The following is a 16,700-nucleotide window of genomic DNA, read 5'->3' on the forward strand; positions in this document are numbered from 1 at the left end:
GCGGTTTAGTTCACATTTTCTGAAGAGACTTATGATAAACAGATTGAATTTAAGATTTTATTCACATATAAACATCGATGTGCCATCTTGATGAGCTTAGCAATGCAAAATTGCTTTAACATCCCTTTAACATTTGTGATATATTTTTCATTATATTGACAATATGTATTTATATATTGATTCTGCTCTTGCTATTTCGTTCAGCTGAGCTCGAGGGAAAAGGAAGAGTGTGCACGAGCATTCTGTTCATTTTTTGTGTTTTTCACATAATCCGAGTCATATGAAATTTAACGTCTGAACACATACTAATCCGAATTAAGAACTGTTATAACTGATTTAAGAAGAATAAAGTCATTAAAACATGGTTTAGACTAGAGGATTTGCTTGTGTGTGTATGTATTTGTCCAGCTGCATTATGGGAATTGTAGTCATGTGTAGTGACGTAGGCAGTGACGCCTGAATGTTGTGTCTGTGGGGAAGATGGCGGACTCAGTAGCGGCGGGGCTTGGAGACGAAAATGAGACTGAAAATGAGGATAAGGAGAAGGAGAAACGACTCTTCAGCGGCGTCAAAAAGACGGAGAAGCAAGCCGCTGCGTCAGACGTTACAGAAACTCTGGGGTTTTACGAGAGGAAGGCGAAATGCAAAGAGAGAAAGAGCAATGTGTCAGGTAAGAGTGACAGACAGCGGCTCTGTGCGCTAAACACACATTATTTTCAATCTAGTGAGCTGTCTACATAGACTGTATGCATCAGCATCATAAGCACGTCACAAAGATCTAGGTAAGCAATGTTTGATTTAAACGTTACAACGCGGCAAAATACTGTCTAGGTAACGTTAGGAAGCTAGGCAGTTTTTGAACCTGCCACACACAACAGCCACAACCATAATGCATTGCATCTATCTAACTTACTGTCTGCAGCATTATCAGTTACTACAGTTTGTTTACCTTTAACAAGATCAGATAGTTCGACATCCATTTGTTTATTTAAGGTACCGCAATTACCAGTGTTGCTCATGTGACACATTCAGCCTCTTGCATAATGAGACTAACTTAACTTTAGAAGCACAAGGATCAAGACAGCCGATCAGGTGTGAAGATGTAACGACCTGATGTTATAGATCTGTTTACACGAGGTTGCTTAGGAACAGTAACTCTTAGTATTAACATTATGTAATGCAATAATTAGTGGAAACATGCATAATCAAAATTATCACCTAACGTTGCATCATCATTTATATTCATACTTGAATGCACATGAATCGCTGATATGTTAATGGTTATTAATCGAAGTTATTATGAAGCAAGATTTCTGCAGGAAATTTAAAAGTCCCACTTTATGTTACGTGTCTTAGTACTTGTGTAAAAAACAATTGTTAGGTACAATGTATTGTTTTCATGTTGTATTGCAGAACACTTGCTGCTATTGCGGTGGGATATGGGTAAGGTTAGGGACAGGTTTGGTGGTATGGTAAGGTTTAGGTGGGTTAATGTGTAAGGGAAGGGTCAACATTGTAATAGATAGAATTACAAATACATATAAAAAAAATATAGCCTAAACTATGTAAAAAAAAAACATGTATCTAGGCTACACAATAAGTGCTATTATACTACATAGTAGTATATAGACCATTTAAAGTGGGTCCAAACAGTTTTTTCCCTGCCTGGAAAATTCATGGAAATGAATAAGGAAATGAATTGCTTCATGTTCATAAAATAAAACAGTCTTTATATAGTTATCATTAGTGCTGGGATTTTAGTGTGGTTGTTTGTTTAGGCTATGTAAGAAGCAAGGATAATGCTACTAGAATTGCAGAGGCTTTTGTGGTGAAGCGTTTGTGAGTTGATGCTAATAATTAATTAGGCCTATAAATAGTATAAAAATGATAAAAATAACACTCTAGCCTAATTTTATTCATTCCTGATTGTATTAGTTATCTGCAAACATCAGACATAGAAACTGAACTTGTGAATGCATTGTTAAATGACTAAAATTAACTTAAAATCTTACTTCAAGTAGGCTAATTATTTTTGCAGCAATGTTTGTCTTACCAAAAAAGTTTTGGGAATCCCTGAGTTGGAACAGAACGCATGAAGCCGAAGTTGATCCAAAAAACTCCTCAACCTTTTAGATGGATGGAATATATGAAACCGAGGGCATCTTTTCTGTGCTTTTCTTTTAGAAAGCTTTTAGAGGTTGTGTCATGAGCTCAGAGAGCAAAATGGATGACAGGTGTTTGTTGGATGATAAATGTACTTATATTTTATCATGTAACTTATAAGACACTCACACACAGAGGAGAATCCGGTATCATGGCTCTCTCTCGCTCTTTCTCTCCACTGTGTTCATCCTCAAGTTTATCCTTCTCTATTACCGTTAAAAATAGAAAGTACTGTGTGTGTGTTGGCAACAGAACACATTTGCAATGTGTGCCGTTCAACTCAGGACGCTTTCTTGCCCTTATCACAACACGTTTGGCCTTAGGTCAACATAAACATGCACTAAAAACAGTCCGGGGACTTTCTGTTCCACTTAAATTGAACTTTTATGTCACTGATCTGCTCTGCTGTAGATCGAGTGTGAGAACCACCGTCACACAGCAACTGTGTCAACAATGTTCCTGATTAAATCACGAAACCTTTACTGCTGTGATATGAAAACATAATAAAAAGTTGCTTATTGTGGCTTTGTTTGAAGATTGCTATTCAAGTCTGTACGATTCGGGATGAATTGAGAATCGCATTTTTCTCTATTTTTGTTTAAAATAGAGATCATGATTCTCCAATTATTCTGAATAGACAGCTTAACAAAATAACATGTCATTTACTAGACGTTCTGAAAAAAATGTGAATTGGAGCATTCTATTAAAAAAAATATTCAGTTAATAAAAAAATCAAAAAATCGGTTTGAATGAATGATTCACTGACTCGCTTATTAAGACTTCACTTGTTTTATTACTGGATGAATCAGCGTTTTCGAACGAATCTCTTAATGAATAATTCAATGACAAGTACATTTGTTAACAGTCACTTGTCACCACCTACTGGTGTAACAATGTAATCGATACAATCTTGTAAAGGTAAGTTACTTTCAAGAGGTGATTTACTCCTTTTTTTTTTTATTGCTACCATAGACATCAGCGTTTATATCCGGACTGTCAACTTTTATCGGAGTACTTCTGTGACAATTTGAATATTTAACACAGAAATAATTATAGAGTATGGTTAAAAAGACAGTGAAGCTGTTTCATACCAACACTTGACAACTGCTCTCTCTGGATCAACAACAGTTCGCTGTGATCGTACTCGTCAAAGGTTTAATAGACATGACTGAATCGTTGTCATTTAGGGATAAGATTGCATGGGTGTTTTAATCGAGATCATGATCTTTTAACGATTTAATCGTTAGAGTTTTTAAAAATGTAAAACAAAGAAATTAATCATTATGCACAAAAATGAAATACTCGAAGGGCTTATTGGTCATTTTTTGCATCCAACTTTTTGTTTTGTTTTGTTTTGTTGTTTTAACCTTTCAGCATTATTACAGGTTGCTAAAAACAACTGAATTATTTCGCTGTTGCAATGCAAACAACATCACTACTATATAAGACCCACAATCCACAACTCACAAAGTTTTAAAGAAATAATGTATTTGCAAATAAAATTGACATTAATTTTAATTAGTAAATGATCTAAAATCCTAAATTGGAAAACAAAATCCAATACTGGAAAACTGAATTCTAAAACCATAACGGCATTTTCACAAGTGGACTATTTTTTTTAATAATGGTTCATATTTGAGAGAGATGGAGAGATGCTGGTGCACTTGTTTATTCATCCTCCTTTCACACACACAGGAACATTTTGAGCTTCCATCCTCTGCACTTCTCTGTGTGTACAGTATAGTGCTAAATAATGAGGAAAATGGTTTCATTGTGCTGGATGCATGTGACTACACATTCATGTGTGTGTTTACTTGTGTGTCTGTGTGCAGATCTCTCTCTGGTGAGGTTTATTAGTGCTGAGTTGACCAGAGGATATTTTCTGGAACACAATGAGGCCAAATACACCGAGCGGAGAGAGAAGGTTTACACCTGCCTGCGTATTCCAAAAGAACTGGAGAAGGTACCAAACACATCGGCACAAACTACTCAATGAAATAACTATTCAGTACAGTATCATTCATCACACTGTGCGTTGTTTTATTTATCTGCCAACCAAAAGAATTAAAACCATAATGATGTATTATAATGAAATAATATTATTAATGTTAGAATATGTTCCTAACACTCCCCTCATCTGAAAACAGATGTGTCCCAAACTCACTCCCTTGGTGGTGGTTATGTCATGTTGATTTCTTCTCAGTGTTTACATTTATGTTTTTTTTTTTTTTTATGGGTAGAAATAATTAAGCTTAATTAAATTAAACATTTAATTAAATTAATGATTTACTCTTGTCTTATTTATAAAAAAGTTCATTATAAATATAATGTAGTTTTTTAACTGTTTATTAAAACATAATAACGTGTTATATTTTATAAATAGATTTTTATTATAAAAAATAATGTATTTTCTAAATTTGTACATAAATATACAAATAAATGGTAATACTTTACAGTAGGGTTTCATTGGTTAACATAAGTTAACTACATTAGTTAACATGAACTAATAATGAACTGCACTTCTACAGCATTTATTAATTTTTGCTAATGTTAATTGCAGCATTTACAAATACATTATTAAAATCAAAAGTGGTATTTGTTATCATTAGTTAATGCACTGTGAAGTAACATGAACAAACAATCAATAGCTGTATTTTTATTAACTAAAATTTACAAAAGTTTAACAAATGTATTGCTCATGGTTAGTTGAAGTTAACAAATTAAACCTTATTTTAAAGTGTTACCAAATAAATATTTGAAACATTATTCAAGAATTTTGTTTTCAAATTGAAGGAACGGATCAGTCATGTGACATTTTTGTCAAACCTGACATGATGCATCTAAAGGTCTGTTCTTTACACAAAGCTATCAAATAGCTACAAGAATATTTGCAATAAGCGCACAAGTTTTATCTACTACTTTAATGAAATTTATGGTGCTTTTTTTGTAATTTTGGAGGTTGACAGACTGAGCCTTTGAAGTAAGTTATACCACATCCAGGACTACCACTGATCTCTCTCTCTCTCTCTCTCTCTCTCTCTCTCTCTCTCTCTCTGTAGCTGATGATCTTTGGGTTTTTCCTGTGTCTGGATGTGTTTCTGTACGTGTTCACTCTGCTGCCCCTCAGAGTGCTTCTGGCCCTGATCAGACTGCTGACACTGCCCTGCTGTGGCCTCAGGTAATACACACACTGTACTCAGGATATGCTCAGAGCAATGTTCCCAAAAGTAGGACTGTAATACGATTCTGATAAACCAACAGGTTGAAACATCTGAGCGCTCTACTTTTTTTCTTTCACAGTGTTATTACAGACACACACACACACACACACACACAACTACACACACTTAAACCCAAAATGATTGTGCATATATTCTTCTGCCTGCAGAGCTAGTATATGTCCCTACTGCAAAAAGAGCAGGTATGCAGAAAAAATGACTGCAGCTGCTTTAAGCACACACACCCGTGCTGGTATGATTGCAGCGGCTGTGTTCAAACACACATTCATACACACACTCTCTTTCACTCGCTTCCATTGCCATAGCTGTCTAATTTTGCACTGTTGTGCTTTGATTTCACACTGGAATACTAAAATCAGCTGGGATCATTCTCAGAACGGCCATGTTGTTCTTTCTGTCTTTAGGGTGTACTTGCATGATCAGTCACAGGATGGCAGTGTGATCACAGTAAACAAGCAAAGGAGAAACAAATGATTAATGCAATAAATTAATGTAATATGTTATTATTAGGGTTGTAAAATGCATCTGATGATGGAAATTCAGTGCATGTATTACGTACAATTAATTTCTTAAAATATAATTGGGCAAAGCCTATTATGTGTAAAGGAATGTTAGCACCTCAGTGTAAATACTAACAATGTGCATTTTATCTAGAAACAAACTTTTATAATAGTATATCAATATGCATTGCCGTTTGAGGTTTTGGGGATTTTTTTAATGTCCTTGAAAGATGTATCTTATGTTCACCAACGATGCATTTATTTGATCAAAAATACAGTTATTTAAAATAACAGTTTTCTATTTGAATATATTTTAAAATGTCATTTTTCCTGTGATGGCAAAGCTGTATTTTCAGCAGGCATTACTCCAGTCTTCAGTGTCACGTGATCCTTAAGAAATCTTGCTGATTTGATGCTCAAGAAACATTTCTTCTTATTATCAGTGTTTTATTGATTCATACTTTTGTGGAAACCATGACAATAGAACATTTTTAAATCTTTTGTAACATTATTAATTCATTTACTGTCATTTTTGATCAGTTTAAAGTGTCCTGGTTGAATAAAATAATTAATTTGTGTTTAAAAACAAAAACTCTTACTAACCCCAAACTTTTGAACGGTAGTCGTATGTACTATTATAATGCATTTTTTAAGAGCTCAGGTCATTTACACAAAAAATGCTGTAACTGCCTGGTACTTTGACAACATCAAATTTGTATTATTGATGTGCATAATCCTGTTCTATGTGCAAGTGCAGGTGCCGTTTACATCTGCAGCAAATAGTCACTTAACTAATACAATTCTTGAGCATGTGAAAGTAAAACTTGTTATATTGTTCTTATCAGTAATCCACTACAGTGGATTCCTATTTCCTACCATTAGGCTTTCTAATTACATTTTATGATTTAAGCATATTTATGTAAATAATTATGAGTCACACTGAAACAATCATTCATGAATTGTGACAAGTTTCATATTTAAAGGGATAGTTCACCCAAAAATCTTTTAGTTCACCCAAGTCATTATTTACTCGCCCTCATTTTGTTCCATACCTGTATGAATTTCTTTCTTCTGCTGAACACAAAAGAAGATATTTTGAAGAATGTCGGTAGCCAAACAGTTGATGTACCACATTGACTTCCATAGTAGGAAAATAAAAATAGTGTTAGTTCCCAACGTTCTTCTTTTGTTTTCAGCAGAAGAGAGAAATTCATACAGGTTTGGAACAACTTGAGGATGAGTAAATGATGATAGAATTAGAACCCTATAATGATGCATCGGGTCATTAAGTAAAACTCATTATGGAATTTTTGTTACAGCAAATATTTACATTTTGTTAATATTTAAATTATAGTTAAATTAGCTCAGTTTAAAGTGAAAATTAATAAAGTAACTAATTTAATGAAATGAATTTTTGCCGTTTTCGCCTTTAATTAGGATAGGATTAAAATACTAAATATTTTAATGCTGTGTTTTAGAATAATGTTAATAAATGTTTTATAACAGCTTTATTTGATGTTTTTGGGTACGTTTACACTGCTGATCTTCCCCCAGCACAAGTCATGTGTTGTAAAATCTTTAGCATGACGCATGAACCACTGAGAGTGTGACTCGTGATCACTAACCCAGTGGCTGTGTGTGTGTGTGGAAGATCTTACCAACAGAACTTTGTGATTATAATCAGCTACTCTTCCATTAGGTAATTCCAGATGTCTATGGAACCAATTTAACCAGAAAATGTTTTGTCTTGTCTATGCGTGTGTGTGTGTGTGTGTGTGTGTGCAGTGGATCTCGTATCTTGCAGCCCGCTCAGGTGTGTGATGTTCTGAAGGGTTTTATCATGGTTCTGTGTTATTTCATGATGCATTATGTGGATTATTCCATGATGTACCACCTTATCCGGGGTCAGTCTGTCATAAAACTCTACATCATCTACAACATGCTGGAGGTACAGTATCACAACACTCACATTTGTTACTATTATATTAACAGTAGTAGGTGAATTGACACACACTCTGTGTTTCTCCTCTAGGTGGCAGATCGCTTGTTTTCGTCTTTCGGTCAGGATATTTTGGATGCTTTGTACTGGACTGCCACTGAACCAAAAGAGAGAAAGAGAGCTCATATAGGAGTCATCCCACATTTCTTCATGGCTGTTCTCTACGTCTGTATCCTTCACACCAGCTTTGTTTTAAATGTCACATAGTCATATTTGGATATAATGACAATTTTATGTAGATCTGAATAAATTCTCAAGCTCTGCTATTTAATATATAGTGTGTAATAGTAAAATTAATACAAAAATACAGAACTAACAAGTTAGTAATCACAACTACAGTTACAAGTTCTGTACGAAATATATTTGAAGTCCCCCTGTAAAAACTCTTCATATAGCTTGAATGTACACCCTTGCCTCATTTAGTATAAGCAATTCTATGAATATGCAAATTAGCCTCCACTCACTCACCCGCGATTTCAAACCGTGTTTTTGAGACTGTCTTTGGTTCACTGCAGTTTTAAGGAGAAAATACTCAGCAATGATGTTGACTTATGAATTTACACATGGTTTGTCTTAAAGGAGAACTCCGGTCAGTTTTGACATTGAGCTCATTTTTTTGTACATTTGGAGTGCTGTCAGTACAGAGAACAACGACAAAAATCGGGGTTGACTACACCGTGTTATCCTCTTTTTAAAATTTGCACCCTGTTGACTTCAATGGGGCAAGTTTTAAACCTGCTTTTAGCCTCTTAACATCCTTGATGTGTCATTACAAGTGCACAGGTCATGTGAGTGATTCCTTCGGAGTGAACGCGGGTGAATCTGACTGCAGTAGATGTGAAAGATATTAATAAAAATGATGTTTATTCAGCCAGCACACATACCTGTATTTACATCCTGTTTTCGGTCGAAGTCCACAGTAGTCAATTGTCGAGTTCACGCGCATAGGTTTAGTACCTATGATCACGCGCGTGAACTCGACAATCGACTACTGTGGACTTCGACCGAAAACAGGATGTAAATACAGGTATGTGCGCTGGCTGAATAAACATCATTTTTTATATATTTCTTTCACATCTACTGCAGTCAGATTCACCCGCGTTCACTCAGAAGGAATCACTCACATGACCTGTGCACTTGTAATGACACATCAAGGATGTTAAGAGGCTAAAAGCAGGTTTAAAACTTGCCCCATTGAAGTCAACAGGGTGCAAATTTTAAAAAGAGGATAACACGGTGTAGTCAACCCCGATTTTTGTCGTTGTTCTCTGTACTGGCAGCACTCCAAATGTACAAAAAAATTAGCTCAATGTTAAAATTGTCCGGAGTTCTCCTTTAAAGCACATTAAAAACACCACATAAACATATAAACAACATTAAAAGCTTGATTTTCACCACAAGGTGTCTTTAACTACACTGAAACTGCTCTGTTGTATTTTTATGAATTTTTACGATTTAATTTAAATCAAGTTTTGTGTCACAGTTGTCATATTGCAATCTGTCATAAGTTATAACTTTCCTTAATTAATAATGCAGTCCTACATGCCATTCTAATTATGGTTCAGGCCACCACACTGAACGTGGCTTTCAATTCACATAACAAGTCACTGCTCACCATCATGATGTCTAATAATGTGAGTGCGTGCACAGTTAGTTTGTTAAATTAAATACACTACAAATGACTTTAGTCTCTACATTTGTCTCTGTATATTACATTATACAGCAGCACATACTTTCGCACCTTCTTTTGTAGGGTTTATATTAATGTATGTTTTTCTTTATGTAGTTTGTTGAGATCAAAGGAAGCGTATTCAAGAAATTTGAGAAAAACAACCTCTTCCAGATGTCCAATAGTGGTAGGTCCATGTAAATAAAGTCTTCTCAAACTGTCACTGATGAATTGTCTCAGTGTTCCTATCTGTCTTTCTCATTACAGACATTAAAGAAAGATTTACAAACTACACACTCTTACTAATCGTCTGTCTCAGAAACATGGAGCAGTTCTCCTGGAATCCAGGTATCTGGTTAACAACTGACACATCTCAGAATTTGTGTATACGCAACATCGATGTGTGTATTAATCATTGATTATTGCTCATAGATCACCTGTGGGTGTTGTTTCCTGATGTCTGTATGGTAATCGCCTCAGAGATTGCAGTGGACGTTGTCAAACATGCCTTCATCACCAAGTTTAACGACATCACAGCAGATGTGAGTTCAAATTATTGTTGCACTGTATATCAGGCTTAAAATACTGGCAGCGCCAAAGTATTCCTTAGACGGTAATCATAAAATAGATTATATGTTAGACATATTACAAATACATATATAAACATAAAAACATATTAATAAAATATGCTGATGTGCTTGTTATCCTGACAAAAGATTAAAAGGTTAATTAATTTGGCATCAGTGAAATATACATTTTTAATATTTTTTACCAAAATAGCAAATATATAATCATTTTGTAGTATAGTTAATATTCAAATATAATAATAATTATGTAATTGTGTAATGTTAAATACAAATAAATAATATAATATTTAATAACAAACCCTAAAAGCAATACACACCACTTTCTGTCAGAGCTAAAAGATTTGCCTTCATACAACATGAGTTGGCCTTGTATCATCATACTAATTGATATCATGATACTTCTGCTGGTATCATGTTGTTGTGGTTGTGATTAAAGGGATCATTTTCAATTTTGGGTAAATTCTGCCATTAATATTTTGAGAAGACAGTAGTTTAAATATGAAACACTATAGGTAGATTATATGAACACTGGATCACCTACAAGTGAACTACAGTAACTTGGGAAGTAGGTCTAGAGCAAAGAGAAGGTTTTTTTTTAGGGTGACCTAACGCTACTGAAATGACAATAAGTATTAGTGATACATGTATCCATCTAACTTTTATCTAGAATAAACTAAAGAAAAACAGAACATGAGAACTGTGACATGACCTAATTAAGTCAAAGGGTTTCCTTATGCACATATTCTAGACTGTTCCTTCTTGTCTAAAAAAACAAAAACCTCTGTCTCAGTCGTGAAGAAGCCTTTACAAAGAGATACAGGTTTCCTTTGGGGCTGTGTCTGAAAATCAGCACCGCTCTCAGTGTCTTGGGTAACCCTGACAGACCCACTGACCCAAATCTATCAGCACACACAGAGCTCAGCGTCTGTCCAGTGTAGAGCCCCTCTGCTGTTGAGATACTCATCAAATGAAGGATCAGTGATACTACAAACTAAACTGTCCCTTAACAAGTGTCTGAAAGAGGAAAAATAGAGGGAACAGATGAACAAAATAGGGGTTAAGCAGGAAAAATACAATGTGGCGGGGGGCGGGGGGGGGGGGGCGATATGTAATAACAGAAAGAGGAGTGTAGTTACTGGCAGGGATTAGAGACAGATCTGCTTAGTTTAGGCAGGAAGATTAGTGTCACAGCACATACGTGCACACTTTTCTCTCTCTCCTGTACTGTATTTTTCCTAGAGGTGGACACTAGCCAAAATAAACAAGTTGGAATAATTCATATTCAATATACAATTTAATGTTTATGTATTTTTTATTAAATGGCTCAAATTGATTTTTTTAATCAGAACCAGCATTTTAGCCAAACGCTTAATTGTTACCAATTACACAAAAGTTTATTTACTTTATTCAGCAAGTTAATACTTTTATTCAGCAAGTTCGCATTAAATGGATCAAAAGTGACATTTACAACGTTACAAAAGATTTCTATTTTAAATAAATGCTGTTCTTTCTAATCAAAAATGTTTCACAATTTCCACAAAAAATATTGAGCAGCGCAACTGTTTTCAACATGTTTGATAATGAGAAATGTTTCTTGAGCACCAGGTCAGCACACTAGATTGAAAATTCAGCTTTGCTGTCATAGAAATAAATAACATTTTAAAACGTATTAAACGTGAATTGAACCGTTTGGTTCTCGTACGTCAAGCAAGCATGCTTGAGCTTCTGTTTACCAAGACTGATGTGTGCGTTGATGAATGTTTATACTAACATTGGTGAACTAACCCTTTAAAAAAGGTTAAAAAAAGTTATTTGATGGAATCATTCTAATGTGCCTTTTTAGTTTACTGATTTTATATTTGACTTTGTTACTGAATCGCAAGTCATAATTCCTTGTAACTGTGTGTGTGTGCGTGCGTGTGTTTGTGCAGGTCTACAGTGAATACAGAGCGAGCTTGGCCTTTGATCTGGTCAGCAGCAGACAGAAAAATGTAAGTGCATTTATCATATCAGAGACCCTTTTTAAGCAAGACTGTAATCTTCCGAACGTTTAGCCAAGTGTATATCAAATCATGTATCAAAGATGATCGATTATTTTAATTGAGAGGAATGATGTTCGTCCAGCTTTATTAATCAAATACTGAAATATGTGTGTTTTCCAGGCATACACAGACTACAGTGACAGTGTGTCCAGGAGGATGGGCTTCATTCCTCTTCCTCTTGCTTTACTGGTAACCTGCCTCGTCTTTATTTAATCACAATACCACATCTGTCACACAGTACAATGTAAAAGCAAGAACATAAATCCTTTACAATGTTTGCATTCATTTACAATTTGTCATGTTGTTGCACAGCTCTTGTTAATATACCTTATTGTGTTGTTTTTATCACTTAAAGTGACTTATGTAGACTGCACTGTATTCACTTACACAAGTTGTATTTTTCAGTACTTTGAAAGCCATTAACAGTGAAGGTACTGTGATGTGTAGTAACTGTTATTAGTTATACTCATGATATGTGATTGACAGTTGATCCGGGTGGTGACCAGTTCTGTGAAGATCCAGGGCTCTCTGTCCATTGTATGTGTCGTGCTCTTCTACCTGGGGTATGAGTTTACATTATTTCAGTTCAAAAGTAGTTTTTTTGAATCAATTATATTTTAATAAATATATACATTAATTTTTAATAAATAATATTTTCTTGTTTTAACAGTTTCTAAATGTATTCAATTTAATTTAATATATTTTTGGGATCAATTATTTTTCTTTTTATTTTTTTAAATTATACTTTTATTCAGAAGAACACTAAAGACATTTATAATGTTACAAAATATTTCTATTTCAAATAAATACTGTTCTTCATACTTTCTGTTCCTCAAAGGAAACAATATTTCCACGCTTCATTACACAGCACAACCATTTCCAACTGTCATAGTAATAATAAATGGTTCTTGAGCACCAAATCTGTATATTAGACAGATTTCTGGAGGATCATTTGACGTTGAAAACTGGAGTAGTGATGCTGAAAATTCAGCTTTTCCACCATAGGAATAAATTACTTATATTAAAATACAAGAAAATTATTTTAAATTGTAATAATATTTGATAACACTTTATTTTACAGTGTCCTTGTTACACGTTACATGTAGTTACTGTTGTAATAACTATAAATTATGCATAATTACATGCAACTAAACTAAACCCTAATTATAACCCTATGGTAAGTACATTATTATTACTCAGTATTTAAATGTTTAATAATTACACTATAACAAGCTCGCCTTTAAATAAAGTGTAAACTAATATTTCACAATATTACTGTATTTTTGATCAAATAAAGGCAGGGTCACACTTTAGTTTAGGGTCCAATTCTCACTATTAAAAAAACTATTAACTATGACTTTTGCCTCAATAAACTCTTAATTATTGCTTATTATGCTAATAGTTAGAAAGGCAGTTAAGTGTAGGTATTGGGTAGAATATGAGCATGCAGAATAAGGCATTAATATGTGCTTTATAAGTACTAATAAACAGCCAATATCCTAGTAATATGCATGCTAATAAGCAACTAGATATAGCAATCGTGAAAATTGGACCCCAAAGGATTTTGTTTCGCACACTTTTGAACAGTAATGTATCAAATCCAAATGTTGCACTGAGTCTGTGTGTTTCTGTGCGTTTATTCAGAATGATCACCCTGAAGGTGCTGAACAGTATATTGTTATTGGGGAAATCCTGTATGTATGTGAAAGAGGCAAATATGGAGGAGAAGCTGTTTCAAAATCCCCCCTCTGCAACTCCCAGCAGAGTGTCCAGCAGAGCAAACCGGACCAAACACACACGAGAACCACCAGGTAACACAAGAAACCTTGAAAACAGAGAGAAAATAGTTTGAAAGTCTTATAAAGGTTTTGTTCTCTCTGACTAATTGTGTCCCCCTCTGAAGGTGAACCAGCGGAGGAGGGCATGTCTGCATCAGTCACCGCTCAACCCACCCAAAGGGATGAATGCCCCGCCCCTCAGATCCCCACCAGCGAATCAGATCAGTTCCTCACAACACCAGATGAATCAGAAGATAAAAGCCTTATTCAGGACGATACTGAGCTTACACACAGGGCGCCCAAAAAAGACTTGCTGGAGATTGACCGCTTTACTATCTGCGGTAACCGTATCGACTGACATTAACACGCACCCTCAAGTTTGATGCCAGTTATGCACTGAAATGCCCGCCAGCTTGATTCGTTTGACATTTGAACTTAAGCTCGTTGGAATGGGACAGCGAGAAACTGCAGGATATTTATTAATAAATGATGCATCTAATTTATTTAAGACTTAAACACACTCATTCACAGACAATCATATCAACACACACACACACACACACACATAGTTTTACCCATTTGGAATCCACCCAGTGAAGTTTCAAAGCTTTCAAGAGGTTCAAGATCACCTTTGGACGGCGGGAGAGATCTTGGTCCAGTGGTCACTGTGCTCTTCTTTCATAGAGGATGCCCATGAAGAAAAAGAGGGAACGGGATGGATTATATTCTAAAATTAGATTACATTTGGTAGGATTAAAAAAAAACATGAACATTTGATCTGCAGTGCTCCAAAACAAATGACAAAACTGGGTATAAAACTTCTTGTTCAGTTAGTCAATACCGAAGTGTAGTTTTGTAATTGCAGATGTGTTACGCAGGTTTTCTTTGTGTCTTCGAGTGAAAGCAGGAAGCAGTCTAAAACACCTTTTCACATTTTTATTTATTTCTATTTTTAAGACCGTTCTTTGAGTTTGAAGACAGGGTTTCCAAAGACAAAAAAAAAGTTGTACATCGTTTCAAGTAAGGACCATTTAAAGGGCCATTACGAGGATGTGATACTCTGCTAAAATGCATGTTTGTGATATGCCGATTGATTTACATCGTAGAATAAGTTTGCATCTGAATGAAAGGATCATAGATTAATGCAAGATAGTCGCATGGAAACAAAACTGAGTAGCTGGACTAGCATAATGCGATTTGCCAGCTAAAATGAGGTAATGAAATATTTTCCATTTAGGGATGGAAAGTCTTTATCTTATTGTACCAAGAGCAGCAGATTTAATGAACATCATACATTGGTGCTGATGTTGGGAGCAGATGCTAAATAGTCAGTTGACAACATTCCAAAAGTCAGAATCTTGACCAAAGCAAAGTTGAATATTGAACCTTTTGCTAATATTTTGAGAGTATTTTGAAGAAATTGGCCCCTAATGTATTTACAGATCTATGAGCATCAGAAGCCAGTGATGTAAGCGAATAACAATGAGTCAGAGTTTCAATTTCTAAACCAGTGATGAGTGCCCATGATCAGAAATAATGCATGTATAGTGCTTAAAGAACTTACTGGAGTGCATTATCACCACAGAGAATAATTTTTGTTAAACACTTACTTTGCATAACAGACCACACTGTCTTAAAAAAAATAGTTTTCATATTCTCTTTCATAATCATATCTCTTAGATCTGACTGGAGGTCAGGTGACATTTTTTGTTTTTGATTGAATTAGGAATTTGTATTACTTGTATTACAAATGTGTGGCTATAATTGCTTTGCTTTGTAATATGGTGGCATTCAGTCTGACAATTCACACTCATATGAGTCTGTCATATTATGTAAGGTGCTCCGTTTCATTTAGGAAATGTATTAAGCTGAAAATATCAAATATGCCAAGGATTCATTTACTCTCCGTTATCAAACTAACGCAAACACTTTTCATATCATGTTCAGAAGCATTCACTTGACTTAAACTGCCAAAATTAAATCAAAGAGCATTTCTCATTTTTTTTAAACATTTGAAACACTGATGTTAGAAATACTTTTTCTTATTTTTTTAAAAGAGAGACCACTATAAGCAACGTTTGGTTTTGTTGTGCTTTTCAATGTAATTACCTGTGCATTCCCATGGGTTAAATCACCTTTTGAAATAAGATTGAAGTTTGACTGGATCAATAACCAAAAGGATGGCTTTGCTTGACTGAACCTTTGTAATACATACTCATATCCATTTATCTGGAAATACTGAAAAAGACAAACATCCAAGTTATTTCCACACTGCTGGACTTCACTACTGTTTTCTCGCTGATCAATATCAGTTTGTTGTTTTCGGTGTGTTTATGTACCCATATTGGCTTCAGCATAAGTTTCTTGCAAACTTGTGTTTCCTGTAGAAACTGAAGAGGAACGACGATGTCGCATCCCTTGAATGGGATGCTTCAGAGACTGAATCGGGGGGAGAAATCAGGGCGTTGTGTTAATTAAAGTTTTGTTGTTTTCTACCTTTGTGGTTGTTAGTCGTTTTTAAAAGTGTTTGTTTAGCATTGAGCCCTAATGGACACTGAAATAACACTGATAAGGTTAATGCTCATATATCTCATAATGTTTACATATACTGTATACATTTATACACTCACCTAAAGGATTATTAGGAACACCATACTAATACTGTGTTTGACCCCCTTTCGCCTTCAGAACTGCCTTAATTCTACGTGGCATTGATTCAACAA

At 34.8% G+C, this 16,700-nt stretch overlaps 1 protein-coding gene across 1 annotated transcript; it reads left to right on the forward strand.

Moving 5' to 3' along the window:
- Positions 1-424: 424 nt before the first annotated feature.
- Positions 425-16,472, forward strand: tapt1b (transmembrane anterior posterior transformation 1b). The gene is made up of 14 exons (XM_084394167.1): positions 425-670; positions 3,996-4,126; positions 5,223-5,341; positions 7,688-7,850; positions 7,935-8,070; positions 9,438-9,535; positions 9,688-9,757; positions 9,838-9,918; positions 10,003-10,112; positions 12,089-12,148; positions 12,320-12,388; positions 12,686-12,762; positions 13,844-14,010; positions 14,103-16,472. Exons 1-14 carry the CDS (start codon positions 481-483, stop codon positions 14,333-14,335), a joined length of 1,704 nt encoding a protein of 567 aa, XP_084250293.1. The 5' UTR covers positions 425-480; the 3' UTR covers positions 14,336-16,472.
- The last annotated feature ends 228 nt before the right edge of the window (positions 16,473-16,700 follow it).

Source organism: Rutilus rutilus (genome assembly GCF_951802725.1).
Source record: "Rutilus rutilus genome assembly, chromosome: 2".
In the NCBI taxonomy this organism is placed as follows: Eukaryota; Metazoa; Chordata; class Actinopteri; order Cypriniformes; family Leuciscidae; genus Rutilus; species Rutilus rutilus.

Excerpts from the sequence above, each read along its gene's own strand:
- tapt1b (XM_084394167.1), top strand. The coding sequence starts at position 481 with ATGGCGGACTCAGTAGCGGCGGGGCTTGGAGACGAAAATGAGACTGAA. Across the intron at positions 5,342-7,687 it reads CTGCCCTGCTGTGGCCTCAG|TGGATCTCGTATCTTGCAGC; the intron begins GTAATACACACA and ends GTGTGTGTGCAG. Across the intron at positions 9,536-9,687 it reads CCATCATGATGTCTAATAAT|TTTGTTGAGATCAAAGGAAG; the intron begins GTGAGTGCGTGC and ends TTCTTTATGTAG.